We start from the raw sequence: 23,928 nt of genomic DNA, 5'->3' as shown, positions 1-23,928 counted from the left end.
ATGGCAGTTACTAAAAACTTTTCCATTGATTTATGGCACTGGCGACTTGGACACATATCTTATCGTACTTTGCATAATTTAGCTAAGGATATTCCTTTCATTTCTTGTTCAAATAATTCTGCTTGTAAAATTTGTCCTCAAGCCAAACAAGCACGTTTGCCATTTTCTTCTAGTTCTATTACTACTAATAGACCTTTCGCTTTAATTCATTGTGATATTTGGGGAAGTTTTTCCCAACAATCTTTAAATGGTTCTCGTTATTTCTTAACCATTGTTGATGATTTTAGTCGATGTACTTGGGTTTATTTGATGCATGTCAAGTCTGAGACTAAAACTATTTTGCAATCATTCTTTTCCATGATTAAGACTCAATTCAATTCTTGCATACAACAAGTTAGATCGGACAATGGTTCTGAATTTCTTTCCAATGATATGCAAAAATATTTTTCAGAACGTGGCATAATCCATCAACGAAGTTGTGTCGGGACTCCGCAACAAAATGGTGTCGTTGAACGTAAACATCGACACCTTCTTGAGGTTGCTCGAGCTCTTCGTTTTCAAGCGCACTTACCCTTACAATTTTGGGGTGAGTGCGTTCTCACTGCCACATATTTGATCAATAAAATGCCATCTTCTCTTTTATCTGGGAAATCTCCACATGAAATTCTATTCCACTCAAAACCAAATTATTCTCATTTGCGTGTTTTTGGGAGTTTATGTTTTGCTCACAATCATAGCATTAAACATAAATTTGACCAACGAGGTAAACCTGGCATTTTTATTGGCTATCCTTATGCTCAAAAAGGTTACAAAATTTTTGATATAGCCACTAAAACCATTTTTACTTCTCGAGATGTCATATTTCATGAAGGAATTTTTCCATTTCGTGATTTATCTAAATTTACAACCTCATCTTCAGATGTTACTCCTTTACCTTTGAGTGATGATCCCATTTTTTATTTTCCTATTGCTAAAAATGATGCAATCACTTCTCCCATTGAACAGTTGGATTTAGAACCACCTAGTGTGGAGCAAAATCCTATCACTCCTCCTACTAGTCCGCAAATTAATCGGCCTAGTCGCATTCGGCGTCCACCTTCTTACTTGGCTGATTATCAATGCTCCATTGCTACTCATGACCAGCTACCTTCTCCATCTGACTCTAAGTTGAAAGGTACACCTTACCCGCTCCATCAATATATTTCTCTTTCTAAGTTTTCATTTGCACACAGAGGGTTTCTTTCTACTATTTGTTCAACAGATGAGCCTAGAACCTTTTCTCAAGCAGTGAAATCACCATTATGGCGGGAAGCTATGGAAAAAGAAATTGAAGCTCTTGAAAAAAATGATACTTGGAGCCTTATTTCTCTTCCACCCAACAAGAAACCCATAGGATGTAAATGGGTGTACAAAATTAAATACCGATCAGATGGAACAATTGAGCGTTATAAGGCCCGTTTGGTAGCCAAAGGTTTTACTCAAATTGAAGGATTAGATTACCACGAGACTTTCGCACCTGTTGCAAAATTGGTAACCGTTCGAACCTTACTTTCTATCGCATCCATCAAGCAATGGTCTCTACATCAACTTGACGTTAATAATGCCTTTTTACAAGGCGATCTTAACGAAGAGGTATATATGGTACTTCCACCTGGTTTTTGCCGAAAGGGGGAGACACGAATTTGTAAACTGAACAAATCTATCTATGGGTTGAAGCAAGCATCACGTCAGTGGTTTGCAAAATTTTCATCTACCATCATGCAAGCTGGTTTTTCTCAGTCTAAGTCTGATTATTCATTATTTTTTAATCATAATGGCAATTCTTCTACTTTTGTCTTGGTCTATGTAGACGACATCATCATTACAGGAAACGATGATTTGGCTATCAACCAGCTCAAGCAATTTCTCGAGAAGAAATTCTTTATCAAAGATTTAGGCAAGCTTAAATATTTTCTTGGCATAGAGGTTGCCCGTTCGAAAAAGGGCATATTTCTTTCTCAAAAGAAATACATCTTAGACATTCTCAAGGATACTGGTTTGATTGGAGGACGTGTCTCTGATTTTCCTATGGAGCAACACTTGCATTTATCACCAGATGATGGTACTTTACTTCCTGACCCCACTCCTTATCGTCGATTGGTGGGACGTCTTATATACCTTACTGTCACAAGACCTGATATTAATTATTCAGTCAATATTCTTAGTCAGTTTATGCATTCTCCTCGAACGGCTCATATGGATGCTGCGCACCGTGTGGTTCGATATTTGAAGGGTTCTATTGGTAAGGGAATTTTTTTATCATCATCGAGTACTATTCATTTGCAAGGTTATTGTGATTCAGATTGGGCAGGGTGTCCTATTACTCGACGATCTACTACATGCTTTTGCATTTTTCTTGGTTCCAATCTTATTTCTTGGAAAACTAAGAAACAATCTACAGTTTCTCGGTCTTCTGCTGAAGCTGAATATCGAGCCATGGCCACTTTAACATGTGAACTTCAATGGTTAAAATATTTGTTGAACGATATGGGTATTTCTCATTCTTCTCCAATCACAATGTTTTGTGACAACCAAGCTGCCTTGCACATCGCCAACAATCCAGTTTTTCACGAACGTACCAAGCATATAGAAATAGATTGTCATTTCGTTCGGGAAAAGCTACAATCCAAACTTATTGCTCCAAGATACATACCTGCATCTCATCAACTTGCAGATGTATTCACAAAGCCATTGGGTAAAGATGCATTTCATGGTTTAATTTGCAAGTTGGGCGTTATTTCCATACACGATCCAACTTGAGGGGGAGTATTGACGTTACTCTTTGTTTATTGCTCCACACGTTACTGCTCCAAGATATTTGTTTTTGTTTATTGCTCCACACGTTACTGCTCCAAGATATTTGTTTTTGACATTATGTTGAGTAGTTAATTGAATTTAATGTTATCTCTTTATAACAGTTGTTGTAGGATTCAATATCTCTTTGTAACAGTCATTATCTCTTTGTAACTGTACATTTAATTTGCCATTATCTCTTTGTAACAGCCGTAGGATTCAATTCTATTTAAGCTAATGAAAGCCCAATCAGATGGGTATGTGAGGAAATTATTTTCATCCATGTGTCAACTTTAACATGAAGTTTCCTCACTTAGCATAAATCCTCTGTGGATTTGGAGGTGCATGGTGCAATTATAAGAGGAAATCCAAGCAGGGTTGTCCTCAGTGGATTTGTTCTATTCAGAGACCAATTCCTAGGATTTTATATATATATATATATCATGTGGCTGCAAGGTATACACAAAACAGCATGGGCCAATGGGAAGAGCAAGACGCCAACGCCATGATCCATCACATTAATGGAGTGAGTAGATATAGCCTTCATGATACAGGAGACTGAAAAAGAAATTCAAAAAAATACCAAAGAATGCAAGAAATATATCGCTGTCTTTAGTGGTTTGCCAAAGGTTTTGTTGACTTTGAACTTCCTTACATGTAGAAATGAATAAAATGAACAGATTTCTTGCTCCAATCAAATAATCTATAAATTTACACCTGAAATTGTGTTCAAAAGTGGAAATTTATAAAAATAAATAAATTAATAAAATAATAATAATAATAATAAGACGACAACAACAAGATGTGACACCTAGAAATTAAATTAGTCTCAGGTTGAGACATACTTTTGGGCATGTTCACAATTGTTTCGCATTCTGGTTTGAAGCCTAGGCCCATTAAATGATGCATTTGCCTTGGAGACATGGCCCATTGTATCGGGAAAATCAATTTGGACATGTTAAAAGTTGCACACCACAAATAGCATAGCTGCATAGGAGCCCAATGGACCTTCCCAATTAATGTCATTTAGCTTGAGGAAATGAATTAACTATTAAAGCCATCTCATTTAACTCTTTAAATTTGATTTTTTTTAAAAAATTTGAAAAAACTCACGAAAAAAAAGTCATTTAACAAGTTTAACTCAGATGGTCAAAGTGATAATATGTTGTAGTTCATGGGGGCAAAGTGACTGGTAGACCGTCTGAGTTGACACTTTTGACTAACGAAATAGGCCTTTGACTGACGAAATGAAGATTTTGAGTACAAAATAGTAGTTCATGGAGGTCAAGTGTCACAGTTGATAGTTTGTGGGGGAAAAGTGTCGATGTGTTATAATTCATAGGAACAAAAGGTAGTTTCTCAAAAGATTAAAGTAAATTGTATATTAAAATAAGTAATGCTATAAATTATACTTTATTTTGTTATTATTATATTTTATAAATGTTGCAGTACCAATCAATCATTAAATTGTCGTGAGCGAAATCAACCTCGGGACCAATGCTCCTGGGATTTGGGATGTTTAAAAGTCAAAGAAAATATTAATAGATGCAATAGAAATTTCTATAGTGTAGGAATTTTAGACGAAATCAAAGTCAACATTTTTTTGTATTCATTAAGCAATTCAGAAATGGCGACTTTTAAGAAGGCAAGTCGGATTGCCATTTTACCAAAAGAATGGGAAACATTTCTCCTGCTTCTAAGAAGCTGCCTTTTTCTGACTTGAAAGTTGAAACGAAAGTCAGTGGTCACAATACAATAAACACATGATAGAAATAATTTTAAATTAATATTTTAATACTCCGGTCGCTTATGCGTGGAACCAAACAACACCTATTTTAATTTGATGACAATTTTAATTATTCGATACTACGTCAAATAAGTTGTTTGAAGAATTTTAGAAGAATAAGTGATTCTCTTATTTATTTCACAATATATCTTTTGCTTACAAAAAGTTTATTATATAGAATTGAGAAGAGAGAGCACATTCCTTGAATCAGTGCTCAAATCATGCATAATCAGTCTTTTTCGACTTTTGAGATTTACTACACAATAAATTTATATTTTTATAGATTTGTTCCTTTAATAGTTTAATTGTCTAAAAAACTAAAAATTGATAGAAAATAATAAATTTAATTATTCAAATTAACATTTCAATGCAAACTCTTTTTATTTTTTTGGAAAAATTTCACTTTGGCCACCAACTTTCAGCCGATTTGACAAACCCTCAAAACTTTTAAATCTCTCACTTTAGACTCCTAAACTTTGAATTGCTATCAATTTAGACTCCTTCGTCAATTTGAATCCACCTCACGTGACCCGCACGTGGTTTTTTGCCCTCCTCATACTCGTTTTGCCCTCACCCTTACACTGTCGTCGTGGTCCGGTGTGGTGTTGTCATGATAGTCGTCGGCATCGGGTGGCCTTGGAGGTGTCGAACAAAGCGAGATGAACCCAAATCTAAGTCTACTGGTAACGTTGAAAGCGATTATATGGACATTTAAAAAATTGACCAAAGAGGAAACCCTAGAGATCAAATTGACAGGTGGGTCTGTCAAGAAAAACGCCGTGAACCAACAATTGGTAAGAAACTGCACCAATTGAACCAGCAATTGATTAGAAAATTACAGGGGCAAGCAATTCTCGAAGCTGAGGCTTTTAGATTGAGAAGTTTTTTGCTAGATCAGAGGCAAGCAATTACAAAGGCAAGCATGCTCGCATCCTCATTCTAAGTCATCATCCCAGGTCGGAATTGGTGGAAGCGGGAAACAGATGGGTCTCCGGCCAGGCCCAGGGTCACAACTGGAGACCCATGCTGGGTCCCATGACTTAGCCGGTGGGTCACGGTTGTTCATGATCATTGATCTTTGCTTAGATCAAGTTCATGTACTGTGAATTTTTATTTTTAATCCTTGAATTTACACCGCCTTGCGTTTTTCTTGAATGTTTGGTTCGTCTTTTGGCTCGGTTTCCAAGTTCGTGTTGTTGAAATAATCTCACCTCTGAGGGTATGGAGCCACCGTCGATAATAGGTTTGGCAAGGGTTTCAGACCTCTTGCAAAAGAGATTAACGCGCGGGTTACTATCACCTTGCTTTCTCCAGCCTTTGAAAGCTTCTTTTTCCCATTTTATTATTACGGAAATTGTGTTGAAAAGTTTACAAAGTATTTTAATGGGGTTTTAGAAAAATAAGGGTGAGGGTGAGGGCAAAATGGGCATGAGGGGGCAAAAAATCACATACAGGTCACGTGAGGTGGATTCCATTTGAGGTTAAATCAGTCGAAAAATACGTCACATGCGATACACATTAGAAAAAAAATGTCAATTATACCTCGATCTAATGTGTGAATTTTTTTTTAATTTAAAAAATCTTTCATGACCGTAGAGAGCTGTCCTGAGTCTCTGACCGTGGAGACTCGGCATAGTCATGAAAATAAAAAATATTAAAATGATTGGGATATTTTCTATTAGCATTAACAATTTAGGCTCGTTGATTTGTTTTTAAAATAAATGGTTTGGAGAGGACTAATTCTCCATATAAAGCAACTAATAAATAAATTTATAGCCTCATTGGTCGTCATAAAAACCAATTATATTGAACCTGCCGTTGATCTTGCTCCTCCATTCCACTAAAAAAAGTAAACAAGATCAACGGCGCTCTTTCACCCCATCCACCACCATCCAACCGCCCCGCACAATCTGACATATCACGCACGCATCCCAATACTACATGGTCCACGCCACGCACACCACTTGGAGCCAATAAAAAGCGACCCTCTTTTTCGCTCATTTCAAAGCCCCTCCCTCTCCACCACACAAATAGGTTCTTTACATCCCTCGATTCTCTCTCCCAACCTTTCGCAACCGAACACATTTTTCTCTTTCAACGCACAGCGAAAGGCGGAGGAGACTCTCCCAAAGGTAGCATCAATTCTCTCTGTCTCTAAGTCTCTGATTCTAGTTCTAAAACTAATACTAGTAGTAATCTGTCAGATCTGATGCATTTCGTTGTGTTTGTGATGAGTTCCTTTTAGATCTGTTTGTTTTGTGCGATTTCTTTTTCATTTCTAGCTCGAGTTTCGTTCGGACACGGGAAGGTAGAGCCGTCGTTTTACGCGACGTGTTATAGATCCGATTCGTGTTTTGTTTTTTGAGCGTTTTTTCTTTTGCTGTAAGAGCCTCTGGTTTTTAGATCTGTTTTTCCTTTTGGTTCATTTTTGTATCGAGTTTCTTGCCTATCTGAATGAATCAGATCTATTTGAGTTTTATTCTATGATGTATAATACGATTTGATCTCGTGATTATATGTATATATATTATATTATATTTTACTCAAAATAGTTTGATACGAAGCCTAGCAATGTTAAAGGAATACGCGTAATTATGCTTTTGATTGAAAATGGTAGTTTTCTGGTGGAAAGATTTGAGCTTTTTCTTGTTATATCTGTTTGCTTGTTTTTGTAATGCTTTTTATCTTGGCTGCGATTAGATTTTGAATCTCATTTACCAATCTTGTAAGCAAACTCGTTAATTTCTGTTGGATGGATTAGCAATTTTGTTACTGCTACATTAATTCTTTTGGGAGTTTGAGCATGTTTGATTGTGCATTGATTGTCAATTTTGGTTGTAGATCATATTCATCAATTTGTTGAATTGAAACTTATAGTCGTTTATATTGTGAAACAGTTTGTTACAGCAGATATGTGACTGAGCCAAACATTTCATTGTGCTACTAATTGTTAGGGACAGAATATCATCTGGTCTTTGTTCTAGATTTTTATTGTAAATCTATTTTTTGAGGTTTTTTTTTTAAAAAAAAAAAAACTTGTGGTTCTTTTCGTTTGGTAGTTTTTATTTTATAAAAGAGTTGGCATGCTGATTAGTTTGTTGTCGAGACTCTTTTCTGCATTCCTGGTGGTGCTCAAAGTTATTATATTGAACAGTCGTTGGTGTAAATTCTTCAAGTTTGGTCTTCTGGGAATGGTTAATTAGTTTGGATGTTCTGAACTAATCGATTGTTAGTGGGGCTGCATATCTAATGTTGTTCAGTTCTAAATGTCAGTTGATGAATTTAAATGCTGTTTTGCTTTCCTTTTATATTTTTTAGTTGTGTTGTTTTCTTCATTTGATGGATGGGAAATAATGAAATCTTACGATTGACCATTCCCTTTCTTGTCTGCCAGTTTTTTTTTGTCCTAATATGCAATTGAAAAAGGAAGTAAGAGCATCTCCAGCAGATGCACTAAAACCTCGATATCGTGCATATTTTAGCCAATATAAGATAAAAACCATGTCCAGCAGCTTGTCTTCTCCTTTTTCTAAAATACATATTTTTCTTTTTAGTTAGCATTTTTCTCTCTTCTCTCAAATGGTTTAAGAAAACAATAAAAAAAATACTGAAAAATAATATTTAAAGAAAATAGAGAATATAATAGAAAATCTGCTGGAGTTTGTATGAAAAAGTTGTTGGTATAGTAGAAAATTGTGCTTTTTTATTAGCCAAAATGCTTAACATTACTAGACAGGCCTTAAACACATCTTTTTTGCTGCTCTCCATTCTCTTGTTCCTCATATTTTGTCTGGTTATTAGTCATTGTGATTGAACTTAAAGTTTTGGTGGGTTCTGTCGGGGTAGAAATTTAGGCTTGTTTGTTATTATATGTATGGGTGGTTGAAAGCTTATGAAATATGTGCTTTGTTCGTTTTAAATTTATGATGCACTGGTGACAAACACAGTTCTATATGCTTAGTTATGTATTGTCACACTGCATTTACCTGTAATATCAGCCAGTTTTGACTTTAAAGTGTGCATCCTTGCAGGGGAAGTCAAAATGGCTGATCAGGTTCAACACCCCAGGGTCTTTCAGAAGGTAGCTGGCCAGCTCCATCTTCGTACTAGTCTTTCCCCGGATGTTCAGAGTTATGATGCTGGTTTACATCGGCCTTCTCTGTACCAAAGGCGGGCCACATTTGGGAATTACTCCAACGCTGCATTTCAGTATCCTGTAATGCCAGCATGTGGAGCTACCACTGATCTATCCGTGGTTGCATCAACTGCCTCCCCAATTTTCGTCCAAGCCCCTGCAGAGAAAGGGCACTTTCTTGTTGACTTCCTTATGGGCGGTGTCTCTGCTGCCGTATCCAAGACAGCTGCTGCTCCAATTGAGCGTGTTAAACTTTTGATTCAGAACCAGGATGAGATGCTTAAAACTGGGAGGCTTTCTGAACCCTACAAGGGTATTGGTGATTGTTTCAAGCGAACAATGAAGGATGAGGGGGTTGTTGCATTGTGGAGAGGTAACACTGCTAATGTCATCCGTTACTTCCCTACTCAGGTTAGTGGTTTTATTCTCTGTTTCCTTTTGTCTGAGAAAACTATTTTGTGTCAATTTTCTAATGCTAGATTTTCTCTGAATTGCTCCAGGCCTTGAACTTTGCATTCAAGGATTACTTCAAGAGGCTTTTCAACTTCAAGAAAGACAAGGACGGTTACTGGAAATGGTTTGCTGGTAACTTGGCATCAGGTGGTGCAGCTGGTGCTTCATCCCTTCTCTTTGTTTACTCCCTGGACTATGCTCGTACCCGTCTGGCTAATGATTCAAAGGCTGCAAAGAAGGGGGGAGAAAGGCAATTCAATGGTCTGGTTGATGTCTACAGAAAGACATTGAAAACTGATGGTCTTGCTGGTCTTTACCGTGGATTCAACATTTCATGTGTTGGTATCATTGTATATCGTGGTCTCTACTTTGGAATGTACGATTCATTGAAGCCAGTTCTCTTGACTGGAAAGTTGCAGGTCAGCATATCTCTTCTGTTTTGTTCTTTATCATTACAGCGTCTGGCATAACCTATACTTTGCATGGATGGGTGTCTTTCATTTATGTTTACATAAAAAGAAAGTATTTCTTTTTATACCTGAAATACTTTTAAGATATATTCAATGTTCTACTGTTAGAAGAAAATCATTTGGTATGGTTGAAGCTGATGAAGTGGCCTCATATATGCGGCCATTTGTTATGAAGCCCATAATGAATTTACTCTGTCAAGGATATATTTTCTTTGTTCTCTTTTGGAACTACAATCTATAAATGGCATTATTTATTTCATCCTTTTTTTTTTAAATATCTTTCTTTTTAATTAATTGATGTTGGTTAAAAATTCATTTAGCATCCATTCAAATGTGTATATGCTTGATCGGTTTGGTTCTTGAGGTATTTTTCTGCTTCGTGACATCCTGCCTTTTGTTTTTGATTATTACAGGATAGTTTCTTTGCTAGCTTTGCCCTTGGTTGGCTCATCACCAACGGTGCTGGTCTTGCATCCTACCCAATTGACACTGTCCGTAGAAGAATGATGATGACCTCTGGTGAAGCTGTCAAGTACAAGAGCTCGTTCGATGCATTCTCTCAGATCCTCAAGAACGAGGGTGCCAGGTCTCTCTTCAAGGGTGCTGGTGCAAACATTCTCCGTGCCGTTGCCGGTGCTGGTGTCCTTGCCGGTTATGACAAGCTACAGCTGATCATGTTCGGCAAGAAGTACGGATCTGGTGGAGGTTAAACAAGGGTACATTTCCCTTCCTGTGCCGTTTAGCTTTTAGATGGTGATGAAAATCGTTTTGAGTTCCAAGAACTTATTCCGGCAAATTTTTGTTTCAAATAATTCAGATTTAGAGGGAGTTGAATCCCAAACCAATTTTTAATTTTGGATGGATTTTTGATCCTATAAACCTGATTTATTGGGGTGGATGCCAAATGCCCCTATAACTTAAGGGATACTTTTATACGTGTCCTGGTATTTTTGGAGAATAAATAGTTTCTTCGTTGCTGGAACTCTCTTTTGCCCCAATGATGCTAATTGTGTTAAATCTTGGTATGATGAATTTTGCCATCTTGATTGTTAGTCAACCTGTTTACTAGGAGCATGGTTCATATATTTGCCCTGGGCGATTTATGGTTTTGTTGTCCGTAGTGTTTTTAGTGTCGTCTTCATATTTAGTAAAGAGACCATCAGTAAGCCGGTTGGCTTGGTGTTGTTAATGTTAATTGCTATTAAGGAATTTCCACTTAGAAACAAAATTATAAAGTAGTAAGCTTAATTGCAAGGAATAGGAGGCCGCTTAAAGTAGAAAATTAACTTCGTTCATGATGCGGTATATTTTTAATAAAGTTGTGGTATGAGAAAGAAGCTTGAGTAGGTTGGTTGTTAATTGCAATTTGAGTTGGGGAAATGAGTTGTGAAAATGGTAGTAATAATTGAAAATTAGTTTGGTGGGGTTTCAAAAAAAAATTAGAGGAATGTTTCTAAAAAAAAAAAGTGCTTTCATAATATAAAATGAAAAAAAAAGTAGGAAAAAAAAAAAAAATCGTTCTTGTGGCCGCATGGCTGAAGCCTATGTAAAATGGCGGCCTTTACGACGAAATAAAATGTTCGTGTTTATTTATTTATCTTTTTTTTTTTTGAAGTCTTGTTTTTCTGGGAAGTCTTCTTTTTTAAAGAGTTTTGTGATTTGTTTCAAAAGTTTGAATAATTGAGTAGTGCTATATACTTCGCTCCCATCTTATTGAAAAAAATTGGATAGTCTAAATGAGAGTTGAGTGTTTAAAATTACTTTATTTAAAGAGTTTTAAACATTTGAGTAGGGAATACAATCTTCCAAAACTTTGCCAAGCAACGCTTACATGCTATAAATATTACGTTGCATTAAAAAAATATTATTTAATAGATTGTTATACAATTAGAGAGCTGCTGCTATACGAAAGTTTCAGAAAACAAGGGTTTTGCATCAACCATTCAACAGCTGACACATCAGCAATTTCAGAAAATCAAAATGAGAACAAAACACTACATTATTCCTCCCAAACCGCTGGCCACCCAATATGTAGCCGATAGTTTTGGGGTGGCTCACCGGCCACTCCATGGGTGGCTGGGGTGGCCACGCACCACCCCACGTGGCCGACAGAGAGAGAAATGAAGTCTGGCGGCGGTTTCGACGACGGCTTATGGTGGACGCTAGTGGCTGCTCAAATTTGGGAGGAATAATGTGGTGTTTTGTTCTCATTGTGATTTTTTGCAATAAGCTGAGGTGTCAGTTTTTGAGTGGTTGGCAAAAAACAAGGGTTTTTTGCAACCTCCGAATTGAAGATATTCCCTATACAATTATTATACAACTGTGATAATGTGAAATTGAAAATTAATCATTGATATTTTTTTGACAATGCCCTTGTTGATTCAAATGCTGGTTTTCACTATTACATCATTCTATTTGTACAAAAGTCTCATAACCATTCACTAAATAACATTCCCTTAAAAAAAAATTATGCTAGCAGCTTGGTGTCAGCTTGAAGAAGAAACGAGTTATATGTGCACTAGGAGACAAAATGAGTTCTTATTACAAAGTAGAGAGACAATGAATTTTATGGTTCGCCAAGGTGTTTGAATGCAAATCATTTCTTGACCAAAAAGTTTTTTAGTTTATTTTATTTTATTTTTATTTGAATAAGAAAAAAAGTTACAAGGAGGATCTTTCCATGTATGTTACGGGCATAATCGCATTCCACATATAAATACTCAATTTTTTAAAAAAATTTATTTATTTATTTTTATTTGAATAAAAAAAAAAGTTACAGGGAAAGATCTTTCCATGTATATTACGGGCGTAGTCACCTCCATGTATAGCATGGATTCCACATATAAATACTCAATACAATCGCTTATATATTTTTAAGATACAGTTTGAGTGAAGCTACATCTTAATTTTTTTAATTATAAATAATTAGAATTTATTAAGAGCAAAAGGACACTACGTAAGTATGCATGAATTATACAAGAGAGACACATAATCAAAAGAAACCAAAAAAAAAAAAAAAAATCAGGAAAATTAGACATATATATACACTATCAGACATTTGTTCATTGGTAAAGAGTTTTGAAGAATAAGACATTTAGGGTGTGCTTGGCAAAGAGCTTGAAAAATGAAGTGTACTAGAACGGTAACATTTGATTGATGTGAGAGAAGAAAGTAAAAATGTTTTGTATAAAAAAGTGAAAAAAAATTTGTTTTGTAATGATTTTTTTATTTAAATAGTAATAAAAAGTGATTGATATTATGTAAAAAATAAAAATGTTGGGGTTGATTTTGAAAGGAATTTTTTGAGTGGTCCAATCCGGCCCACTCCTTTGCCAAACACAGCCTTAGTTCCACCCCTATCCTCTCGGAATCTTCAAAAATTCTTTTGTTTCTTTCTCCCAATCATCATCTTAATTTATCTCGAGCACTCACAATCCTCTTGTCTAACGAGTATTAGAAAATTATCTGGTTATGTCCAATTATAGAGTAACCTCAAGATAATTACTGCACAACTGGGTTTTGAATTCTTAACTTATAATTACACTATGCAAGGAGCTTATTGGGATTCAAAAATCTTAATTCTTTGTTTGATCTATGAAGAGACCACAAGAAAAGAAGGCAAAGCTTCAACTAATTGAGGTGGAAGTGTTCTTGTATATGCCATTCGATGCTTATCAGACGGTGTAGCCTTGATTCCACATTCACAAAGAGAGGTGGGACCCATGGAAGATGGTGGTACTCATACTCACCATAATAACATGTAATTATCTTAAACTAATCCAACTTTAATTAAGTTGTCTCAGAACAAATCTCTTCGGAATAATTGCTGCTCCACAAAACACTAACTTGTATGAGATGCCCTATTTCCTCCCTTTCGTTCATTTTTGACCAGCTTTTTCAAGCTCCTTATAATCTCTCTCTCTCTCTCTCTAACTTGGAAAGATTAATTCCTTGCTTGCGAACAAGGTCTACTTTGGCCCCATTTATGTCATGACAGTAGAGATCTCCTTTATTTATGAATTTGGTTACATGGAGCAGCTTTATTATTTTGGGTATTTTGTACTCTTGACAAAAATATCATACAAATTAAGTTGTATAAAATTTTTTTTAACTCGGTCTTTAAAAGTGTCATGTGTTCCTTAGCACGTGAAAATTACATGTGATTTTTTACTTATTAGTGTGTACCTCACATGTGTTTTTTTTAATAACATTAATGACAAAAAAAATGTGTTTCTCACAGGAATACATGGCACTTTTGGAGATTGAGTTGAAGAAATTTCTATAACCCAATTTATAGGAAATTTATATCTTGTGTGCTCTCAATATATTAACAACAAAGTTTTCCTCTATATTGGGTTGGGGGAGATTCTTCCAATACAATCTATTAAAGCGACATCTATCTTTAGAGCGCATGATTTTTACAAGTATTTTTAAAATGCACGTTCATCTGTTAATCCTATTAAAAGTGCACAAGAAGATCATACTCTGAGAACATATGTCAATTTAATAGATTCAATTTTAGGAAATTTCTTCAATACAGTCTCTTAAATTGACAAGTCTTTAGAGTAAGTGAATTTTACATGCATTTTCAAATTGTATATGCATATGCTCTTAGAACAGATGTCAGCTTAATAAATTAGGTTGAAAGAAAATTTCAAACCCAAATCGAAGAAAAACTTTGTCTATATATCAATATTTGGAGGAAAAAAAGTAAACAAGAAAAAGAATTAGGCCCAAGTAACATAAAGTGCAGTGTCACAATATTCTTGTGGAATGCCAAATCAAGTTGGTAGAGAGAGAACCACCAAGGTGGTAGTCGAGATGGTAAAGCAGCCGGGTAAATCCCCCCCTCCAGGGGCACGAGTTCGAACCCGCTTGCGGTAGTAGTGCGTGCTCAACTCTGGGCTTTACCAACTCGCACCTTTGTGGGGCTGTGGTGACGGGCTCGCCGCTTAGGCAGTAGCTATGGCTCAAACCGGACATTCCATGGCGAGGGGGGGCCCCTATGGTCACGCCCAGGGGGGGAAATCTACACTGGTCGCCCCTCCCCCCTCTTTTAATTAGAAAAAAAAAAAAGTTGGTAGAGAGAGATGTTCCAAGGCCACAAATTTCAATTAATGGAAGTGTCCAATTTGTCACTTTTATATTTGCTCCTGGCTTCATCTTGTGACATTGTACAAGAAAGTGAACCCAACAAAATAACCTAATTGGGTCCCCCCAAAGGACACTATGCAGTTATAAGCTCAACCGACAACTCCATAATCCATTAAAGTCAGCTGCTTCTGGTTATCTATCTTCAACCAACTTTCTGGGATGTGAATGCAGTAACATATACAACCATTTTCTCCCACAAATCAACAACCAAATCTTAAAGATACAGATTAGAAGTATGGGCCTTAAACGAGGACCGGTTCATCCCGGCTATAATATTGAGATTAATGTTAAACTTACAACTTTTTTATAAACGTCAGTACGTGATTAAAGCCACATCAGCTGCTAATTTTTGTTTAACGTCCTTTAATCACGTGCAGACACGGTCAACAAGTTATGAAAGAGTTCGTTGCAAATCTAGCTTTTTATTTTTTATTTTATTTTTTAAATATTGAGGTTATATTACGTTCAATCTCTTTGATTGTTTGGTTGACTTCAACTTAAATTAATATCAAGTGAGACATAACTAGAAGTAAACCACAAGAATTCAAATCCATCATTTGAAAGAAAAAGAAAAAGAAAAAATGGAATATCATTATTTTTTCCTGAGGGAAAATGGAGATATATCCTACTTTATCAATAATAAGTGGAAATATTGACATAATTTCATAGAATCATTCGGCCATGAAGAACACTAATTTGTCAATATTATGCATTATTTATAAGCACAAATAACAAAATACCAAATGCATGTACAATATTGCTACATTTGCTTATTTAAATTAGCCTTGTCTACATGGAGTTTAGTAGCAACAAATGTTTAAAGTACCTCTAATTACTAGAAATACAGAACCATCAAATTTAGATGCTGTGTTGAGAAAAAGAATTAACCTTCCTCATAATTTTTTTTTTACAGCTAACTATATGATAAATAAGAAGGATGAGCGGGTGTAATGAACTGTGTGTATTGCATGCAATACGAGCAACTCATGTGAAAGGACACCTAAACCCTACTTATTCGGACACATGTTCAAATTATATGAACAGAATCCAAATGCATTCTTATATAAATTGATTATATTACATGTAATACGAATAACTCATTATACCATATCCCATAAATAGAGATTTGTCTCCTTTTGCTTACCTGCCAATATGTTCTTGATTGATCAATTGACTACTTTTAAAAAAATAAAAATAAATAAAAAAATAAAAATAAAAATAAAAATTATTTGAGAGTCTAAATCAGCAAGGTTGTAGTAGTTGGAATTTTCAAAGAATTGGGTCAGAAATTTGGAGCTTTTTATTAATTGAACCTTATCTTGTTTTACTTTAAAGCTGTTGTAGTTGTTCCGGGGACCAAACTCCTTTTGGATTTTTTTACTTGTTGGGGATCAGAAACCTTGAAGATTGTACAGCTGTACGGCAAGGATTGTGCAGAGACAGATTTATTGTAAGTTGCGGCTGCCAGAGATCTCACCGGCTGTGGAAATGGCTTTTACCTCTCTTCTTGCTCAATAATTTTCGTTTATTTATTGTTTATTACTAAACTACTATCCAAACTTCTTGAGATTATCACATTGCAACGATAAAAGGTGTTTGTTTATGGGTTTAATTCTTCTTCTTTAAAAGCTGAAGAAAAAAAAAAAAATCATCCCTTAACATCTAGGATATAGCTCTTGGGACTTGGGTTTCTTATTAAATTGAAGATTGTTTTTATGGGTATTATCATAAGTTCTTACAAGTTGACTCTTAGAAAAAAATTTAAAAAAAAATTCATTACAAATTGATGCGACAACCTATATCTCATATGAACTGTCTGATTAATTACCAAACAATTAAACTTGTCTATCGAACTTTGTTAGACTTTCGTCAATGACGGACTGAAGGGGGCTAAGAAGAAAAATTATATTTGATGGTAAACCCCTTCCACCCACCAAAAAAAAAAAGTTAATATATTTAAGGATTTAAAAAAAAAAAAAAAAAAACTTGACCCGACTCTAAAGTTAAATTCTTAATTTTGTCCGTGATTGCTGTGAGTTTGTAAAAAAATTATAATACCCTAACATTTTCGTAAATTCAAATTTTCTTAGGATAAAGGAACAACACAAAAAAGGGAAAAAAATAAAATAAAATAAAAACTGAGGTAGCTAAACAGTTTCTCCAAAGATCCATCTTTAGACTTTAATCATTTCCTGAGATCAGCACCCCATTTAGAAATTGGTAGCAAAATATATTTGTATGACAATGACAGGTAGTGTATGTGTTTGGAAGTGTTCCAAAAGAAACAAAGAGTATGTAACTTTTCAAGAAAAGATTTGTACTCCATATAGGTTGATGCTTCAATAGAAAGCAAATCAGCATAATTGACTTCAAATCTTTTAAAACTTTTTCTTTTGGTAATTAAACCTTTCAAAACTTCTATGGTAATTTCCCTGTTTTCTGGTATACCATACATTACTTTACACGTGTCGCATTGTTGAAGATCAGAATTTTTCGTAACTACTTGTTTAGATTACAATAGATTTGGACAGTCAATTGAGAGAGTTTCGATAGAGTTTATTTGCCCAAACGGGTTTCAAGTTGTCGAGCATTGTAGTAGGCTCCATCAAAGCCCTCTTTCATGCCGGACTCGGACAAACTGCAACCAATCTCAATTCCAATCCCATTGTTTTTTACTCAATGCTATGAGATTATAATTTTTAATCTATGTTTGGATTTTTTTTTTTTTTGAAATAATTCTATGTTTGGAATTATTCCACTTTAATATAACACACAAAACTCAAAGATGAAGAACAGGAAGTGAAAACAATGATATTAGCGGTAATAAGTGGATATATGTGAAAATTGGTTCTGCAGTTTTGTTCCCATAATTACAGAAAATACGACACCGTTTTTTTCACTGAAATCCAGCATATAAGCACCAGCAGGAGAGAGAAAGTTGGATATCAAGAGAGAGAAAGAGAGAGAACAAAGAAACTGAAAACCCATTTCCTTCTACTTTCAGTTTCACTTTCGTTCGGACTCACTCTCTCTCACACACACACAGAACCCTCTGCATTTTTCTGTGTTCTAAAGCTTCAACTCCCATCAATGTCCTCTTTCTCTCTCTCTGAATGTAAAGTTTTTTTTTTTTTTTTTTTTCCTTTTTTTTGTTGATTTTTTTTTTTCGGTTCTCTTGGCTGAATTTTGATGTCTCTACTTGCAGAAGAGTTCCCTTTGAATTTCAAGCCGTGTTCATTTGGTGTTTCATTTTCCCTGGCCCTCAGTTTTTTCTCAAGGTGCTTTAACTGGTAAATTTCCATTTAATTTACGATTAATTGTTATGGAAATTTTCTTTTTTTTTTTTGGTTTGGTTGGGTTGCTGAGAAAACTGGAGAAATGCAAGAAAGAAACGGGAAATAATAAAATTTGGAATTTATGTTCCGTGTTGTTTCTCAAGGGAACAGGAAAAATATATAAATTTTTTTTTCTTGTTAGCTTAGACGAGAGATTTTGATGAAAGAAAACGTTTTGGGAAACTTTTTACGTTATCCGCCGTTTGGTTGCTGAGAAAACAGAAAGGAAAACGACAGGAAAGGAAAATTGTGAATGTTGTGTTGTATGTAGTTTTGGGTTTTGAAGAATGTGAAAGTTTCTCTTGTCAGCTTAGACAAGTGTGTTTTTTTGGCTCTGTGGTGTGTGAAATCCAAAATTTGTTTCTTTTCCTCTTCTGCATTTTCTCAGCAACCAAACGGAGGTTTAAGGAGAAAAAGAATGTACATTTCTTTTGGTAAAAAGTTTGTATGGAACTAAAGTGAGCTGTAAATTGCCAATGTGTACCCTCAAGAATTAGAGAGACCCGCTGATAGTTACACCTCTTACAGTGTGATTTTTAATTGCTTTTCTATTCTTTTGCAGGGTTATTGAAAGTGGCTCAGCAATTTGATTGAAGCCAACAGAGAAGCCTAAAACGTAGAATATATTTGAATTCCATCCCTTGATTTTTTGTTTTGTCTTGATTTGCTTTTTGGGTCATATATGACTGAGTTTACAGTTGCTTATGTAAAAATTTATGGTAATTTGCAGCTTGTTTGTTGATTGGAGTCTGTACAGTGGTTTAAATATGAATGGGAATGGACAAATGGAGGTGCATTACATAAACACTGGCTTTCCTTACACGGTTACTGAAAGTTTTATGAACTTCTTTGAAGACCTTACACATGTGCCGGTAAATTACGGTCATGCTGTACCAATGCATGATCAGGTATTTCTTGTTGTCCAATCTCTACAGTTATATGTCCCATTAGGTTGTTCATGCATTTGGATTGGTTATCTATGTTTGTTGGTTATCCATGCTTGTGCATTTATTTTTCCTTTTTTGTTTTAGATTGGAAAATACATTCTTTCATTCTTAGGCAGTAGGTAAGTAAGGAAAGAAAATTGAAAAAAAAAAAAAAAGTAACTGTTTGTTTCTACAACCCACAAAAGTTGATGCGGTAAGGGTGGCACCGAATTAATTGATGAAGATGGTCGTATGGTACAACATTTTACTATGTATATCACTTAAGCAATTTGGAGGCTCAAATGTTTGATTCACAAAAATCCATTTCCATCTGGCGTGGCGGTTGGAGTTTTCTTGTATATCTGTTGGAAATGCCTGTTTATAGGCATTGAAATTGTTGATTTGGAGTTCTTTTGTTAATGTTTTCTACAACACCATCTGTGAGAAATTTCTTTGGTGTATGTATAGGTTCTTGCTAGAATATAATGTATTTTCCTCATAAAATTGAATTGCTGCCATAAGATGAAATATTGTTTTCTTTTTATTCTGTGTCCAGGAAAGTGCATATTGGTCAATGAATATGAACTCTTACAAATTTGGGTTTTCTGGTCTGGGAAGTTCTTCGTATTATGGCCCTTCAGAGGTAAATGATCATTTAGCAAGAATGGAGGTCAGCAGGAGTGGGTGGGAATACCCTTCGACCATGGATGAAGAGCCTGCAACAACAGACTCACACTCACAGTCAGAAGGAGATGCAGTCATGGGTGTGCATGCTATCCCTGAAGAATGTTAGTATAAGAAAAGCTGTTATGTCCTTGAGTCATTTAAGCGAAGCTGTTTTTTATTTTTTTAGCCATTAATCTGATAATATGGTAGTTACCATCATTATCCAATATTCATTTATTTCTTTACCTTTGCAGGCAGTCCAACTCATCATAATAATAATAGTTCTCAGGTAGGAAGCTTGCTTGCTGATGCAGCTTTATGGGATTGTTATCCTTTTCAATTTTTTTTTTTTTTTTCGGTGATTGCTTCTCATTGACGTTTATGCTTAGGTATTACATCTATTATCTATATTTAAGAAGTTGCAGCTCACATCAATGTGCATACATACACGCCCACACACTCAGTTCTAAAGTATCTTGTGCATGAGGTTATCCAAAGGAGAAATTGAGATGATTTTGTCTTTATGCCGCTGAGCTGCTTTCAACCTTTTAATCTATTCGTATAAAATAATCTGTTTTTGTGAACCCTACTTTTGTGGCTTTCAAAGTAAATATGAAGTAACATCCTATGTTCTGGATTCTGGATCATCCCCGAGCATAAATCCCTAACTTTGCATCACTTTTGATGAGCTAACATCTGCATCCAGGAAAAAGAAAGGGTCTAGATTGTGGATCTTCCCTGCTGATAATCCCTTATCCCCTACTTATGATTCTCAAAGTAAATATGAATTAACATCACTCTCTCTCTTTCCACTTGCAGCATCTTCACCATTTGTATTTCCGTGCAACTTCTTTTCCTATGGTCGTCATTAAAATCCTCATCCGTTAGGTCATTATCATCCGCATCTTCTTTTCTCTACTATAGTTCCATGTTGACAACAATACCCTTATCAATTTCTATTGTTTTTAATTGGAATCTTGTACTTGTTTGTTTTCAATTGCAATTGCTAACTTTTGGGTAGAATCTGCTGTCTTGATGCCAAAAGCTGATTAAGCATTTTAACTTCTACGTGTATTGTTGCAGGCTGCATGGCAAGACAATGTTGATCCTGATAACATGACTTACGAGGTTGCTATATATAGTTTGTCATATCATTTTACTTACAATGTAGTATATTTGAATATTTTTTAACCAAGTAATTGCAATTTTTTTAATGATGATATTCTATTATTAAGCAGTAGAAGCACTTTCACTGGACCTTAGCTTTACTGATGAAATAAATTTGTTAGACATAGAAAAGTGTTATTCCCCTCCCTTCGAAACCCCTATGCAGTCACACACCAAACAAATGAAAGGTTCAGCACTAAACTCATTTATGTGCAGCACGAAATATTTTGTTTATCTACTTAATTCATTAAATAATGATGGAATTCTATATTCATGAAAGTTTTGAAGTTGAGATTGAGATTATTGATACTTAAAGAGAAACCACACCTGGCTAGTGTACTTTTGGGGCTAGGAGAACTGCTTTCATATTGCAAAATCCAAGGGATGAATTAATTGTGTTTTGTTTCCTATAACTGAGATTGTGATATTGAGATATTCAATCAGCTTATTTGGTAATCCTCATAATAATTTTTTTGAACTATCATTTTGTATGCAAACACACATCATAAACAATTACCTATCATCGCACACAAAGCTGATATATATGGTATAGAACTACCTAAATCCAGATTATGCATTTGTTTCAAGAGTTAGGACCATTGGCTGGCTTTTAAAGGCTGGCAGCAGATATGTCTAACAAATGTATGTTTATGATTGAGAATTTAGAAATAAATACATGTTTGGGGCAAGTGGAATTTTTGTAAAATTAAAATGAGTGTATGTAATTACCATTCAAACATGGTTGGTGCTTTGGATGTTGGTGTTTTTCTTTAGTAGGATACTATTATACTATTAACTATTATCGAAATCATAATGGATAGAAGTTGGAGCACATTAATTGTGTGCTGTTGTGCAGGAATTACTTGACTTAGGTGAGACAGTTGGAACTCAAAGTCGTGGTCTTTCGCAGGAGCTTATCAGTTTGCTTCCAACTTCAAAGTACAGATTTAAAAACTTCTTCTCATCAAAGAAAACTAGAGAGAGGTAATTCTTGTTTATAGATGCCTTGTTTAATAATGCCAACTTTTATTCTCCTATAGCTGTAAACTTGCAATTCTGACCAATCTATCCGGTTATTTTACGTGGCTTTGTATTAAATGCCATTTTTTTCCTACTTCTTTAAGCAATCCATAAGTATTTATGTGCATTTGAACTTTTCTATCCTTAAGTTTTGTGAAGTCATGTGATAGATAATCAGTTCTATCATCTGCTTCTTTTATATGTGATCAAAACTTACCTTGCTAGAAAATAGTTTTTTCTTTCCTAAGACAAAATAAGCTTTCTTCTTTCTACTCCAATAAAGAGAATATTTTACACAATCCATGTTGGAGAAATTGACATAATTGTCTATGGATAGCGAATTATTCTTTGGTTTGACATTAACCGCAAGAATGAGACTAGCTTGCTTGACCTGTCAGGAGGCTGGTGCAATGATGGTTACATGTGCGGATGAAGTTTGTTTTACTAAGAAAATAAATGCCTACAATATGAAGTGGAGTAAGTCATTTGTATATTAGGTCATCCATCGATGGCTTCAGCGTTCAGCCAAATTGCTTGAGTTTAATTAGGGGTTGTTCGGTGGTGATGATGATGTCATCGCTTGCATCTCATAGTTTCACCCTGTTTGTGTTGCGTCTCATAGTTTATATTTCCTGAAGCAACAGTAGTTTAGGTGTTCAGCAACTAAGCTTCTTGGCAAAGGGCTGTAGGTGAAAATATGTAACACAAACTCAAAAATATTGTTGAAGTTACATGAAAAACAGATGGAATTATAGTTTTGAGGTAGTTCTTAATGGTATATTGCAATGAAACAGCTCTTTCTCTTGTTGAGTACATTATAGTATCTAGCATTTGCAAAAAAAAAATGTGATAGATATACTTCATGAAATTGCAATGAAGTGTAATGCAGATACGAGTCTCATTTGAATTTGAAAATATTAATTAGGTGCACTTAAATAACCTATTTTAGAAGTAATTGTAATAGAATATGGTTAAGGTTAAAATATAGGGTATGGATTCTTTGAATCACTTACAACATTCTTCTCTCTCTCTTTTTTCTTCTCCTCTAGTTTCGATGTTTGTTACACAAAAAAAATCTTGAAAGTTACTTGAAAGGTTTATTTACAACCATTTAGAAGAGAGGAAATTTGTTTCTAGTAAGCACCCCAACCATGTTTTCTCCAGCAACTTTCTTAAGCTCCTCTTATATAGTGTTGCTAATATAGGAATGTTTTCAACTGTAATCCAAGTGTTGATTGGAGGTGTTGCTGCAACTTTCAGAAGATAGTTATTTGATGCAAAATTTTCCTTTTTAATTGGTCTTTCCCGATTTTCTATCACTTTTTGTGGAGCTGTTCATCTGTTCATATTGGTATTGTCTGCAAACAGATGTGTGATTTGCCAAATGAGGTACAAAAGAGGAGACCGGCAAATAAAATTGCCATGTAAGCATGTTTACCACAGGGACTGCATCATCAAATGGCTTAACATTAACAAGGTCAGTCAATCTTCTCATAAAAGATGAACTTTTTCAGAATCCTAGATCTGGATTATTTATGTAAAGGCCTGATCTTATATTTCTGTGTTTTTGTCAGATATGCCCAATTTGCAACGCAGAGGTATTTGGCGAGGAATCAAGGCATTAAAGCATCAATTGGCAAAATTATTCAGAATCCAGAGTTCTGTAATCCATCTTTTTTTTTTTTTTTTTTTTTTTTTTGGTTGTACTTTTTTTTTTGGGGGGGGGGGAGGATGGGGGTTAAGAACCACACTAGCTTCCTCTCTCTTCATACCGGTTTTGTTATGTAGGAAAATCATATATTTTGGCTTCTTGAATGATGCAAGTTAGTGCTTTTGCTGAGGATTCCTATTTGACTTGACATTGGTTTGATCTTCTTTGCTTGTAAGCACAGAGACTAGTCAAGAATCAGAACTCACATAGAACAAAATGAAAATGGGGACTACGTAGAAAAACTCAAAGATGGCATTGTTATAGGCAAATTGA

The 23,928-nt window shown here is 35.1% G+C and overlaps 2 protein-coding genes across 2 annotated transcripts; both read left to right on the top strand.

Annotated features, from left to right (window-relative positions):
* Positions 1-6,615: 6,615 nt before the first annotated feature.
* On the top strand, positions 6,616-10,659 carry LOC132175453 (ADP/ATP translocase 1, mitochondrial). The gene is made up of 4 exons (XM_059587409.2): positions 6,616-6,750; positions 8,650-9,164; positions 9,254-9,625; positions 10,090-10,659. Exons 2-4 carry the CDS (start codon positions 8,661-8,663, stop codon positions 10,384-10,386), a joined length of 1,173 nt encoding a protein of 390 aa, XP_059443392.1. The 5' UTR covers positions 6,616-6,750; positions 8,650-8,660; the 3' UTR covers positions 10,387-10,659.
* A 7,132-nt stretch (positions 10,660-17,791) lies between these two features.
* BB (RING/U-box superfamily protein) lies at positions 17,792-23,635 on the top strand. Its single transcript, XM_059587420.2, has 10 exons — positions 17,792-17,945; positions 18,036-18,120; positions 18,728-18,781; positions 18,896-19,073; positions 19,648-19,879; positions 20,012-20,046; positions 20,841-20,885; positions 21,781-21,908; positions 23,313-23,421; positions 23,519-23,635. Exons 4-10 carry the CDS (start codon positions 18,933-18,935, stop codon positions 23,567-23,569), a joined length of 741 nt encoding a protein of 246 aa, XP_059443403.1. The 5' UTR covers positions 17,792-17,945; positions 18,036-18,120; positions 18,728-18,781; positions 18,896-18,932; the 3' UTR covers positions 23,570-23,635.
* The last annotated feature ends 293 nt before the right edge of the window (positions 23,636-23,928 follow it).

This window comes from Corylus avellana, chromosome 2, assembly GCF_965113065.1.
Source record: "Corylus avellana chromosome 2, dhCorAvel1.hap1.2, whole genome shotgun sequence".
In the NCBI taxonomy this organism is placed as follows: domain Eukaryota; kingdom Viridiplantae; phylum Streptophyta; class Magnoliopsida; order Fagales; family Betulaceae; genus Corylus; species Corylus avellana.
The sequence above is the reverse complement of the archived record's forward strand: the minus strand, read 5'-3'. Positions and strand labels throughout refer to the sequence as shown.

Coding starts and splice junctions, on each gene's coding strand:
- LOC132175453 (XM_059587409.2), top strand. CDS start 8,661: ATGGCTGATCAGGTTCAACACCCCAGGGTCTTTCAGAAGGTAGCTGGC. Junction 9,165..9,253: donor TCCGTTACTTCCCTACTCAG/GTTAGTGGTTTT, acceptor GAATTGCTCCAG/GCCTTGAACTTTGCATTCAA. Junction 9,626..10,089: donor TCTTGACTGGAAAGTTGCAG/GTCAGCATATCT, acceptor TGATTATTACAG/GATAGTTTCTTTGCTAGCTT.
- BB (XM_059587420.2), top strand. CDS start 18,933: ATGAATGGGAATGGACAAATGGAGGTGCATTACATAAACACTGGCTTT. Junction 20,886..21,780: donor CTGATAACATGACTTACGAG/GTTGCTATATAT, acceptor GCTGTTGTGCAG/GAATTACTTGACTTAGGTGA. Junction 23,422..23,518: donor AATGGCTTAACATTAACAAG/GTCAGTCAATCT, acceptor TGTTTTTGTCAG/ATATGCCCAATTTGCAACGC.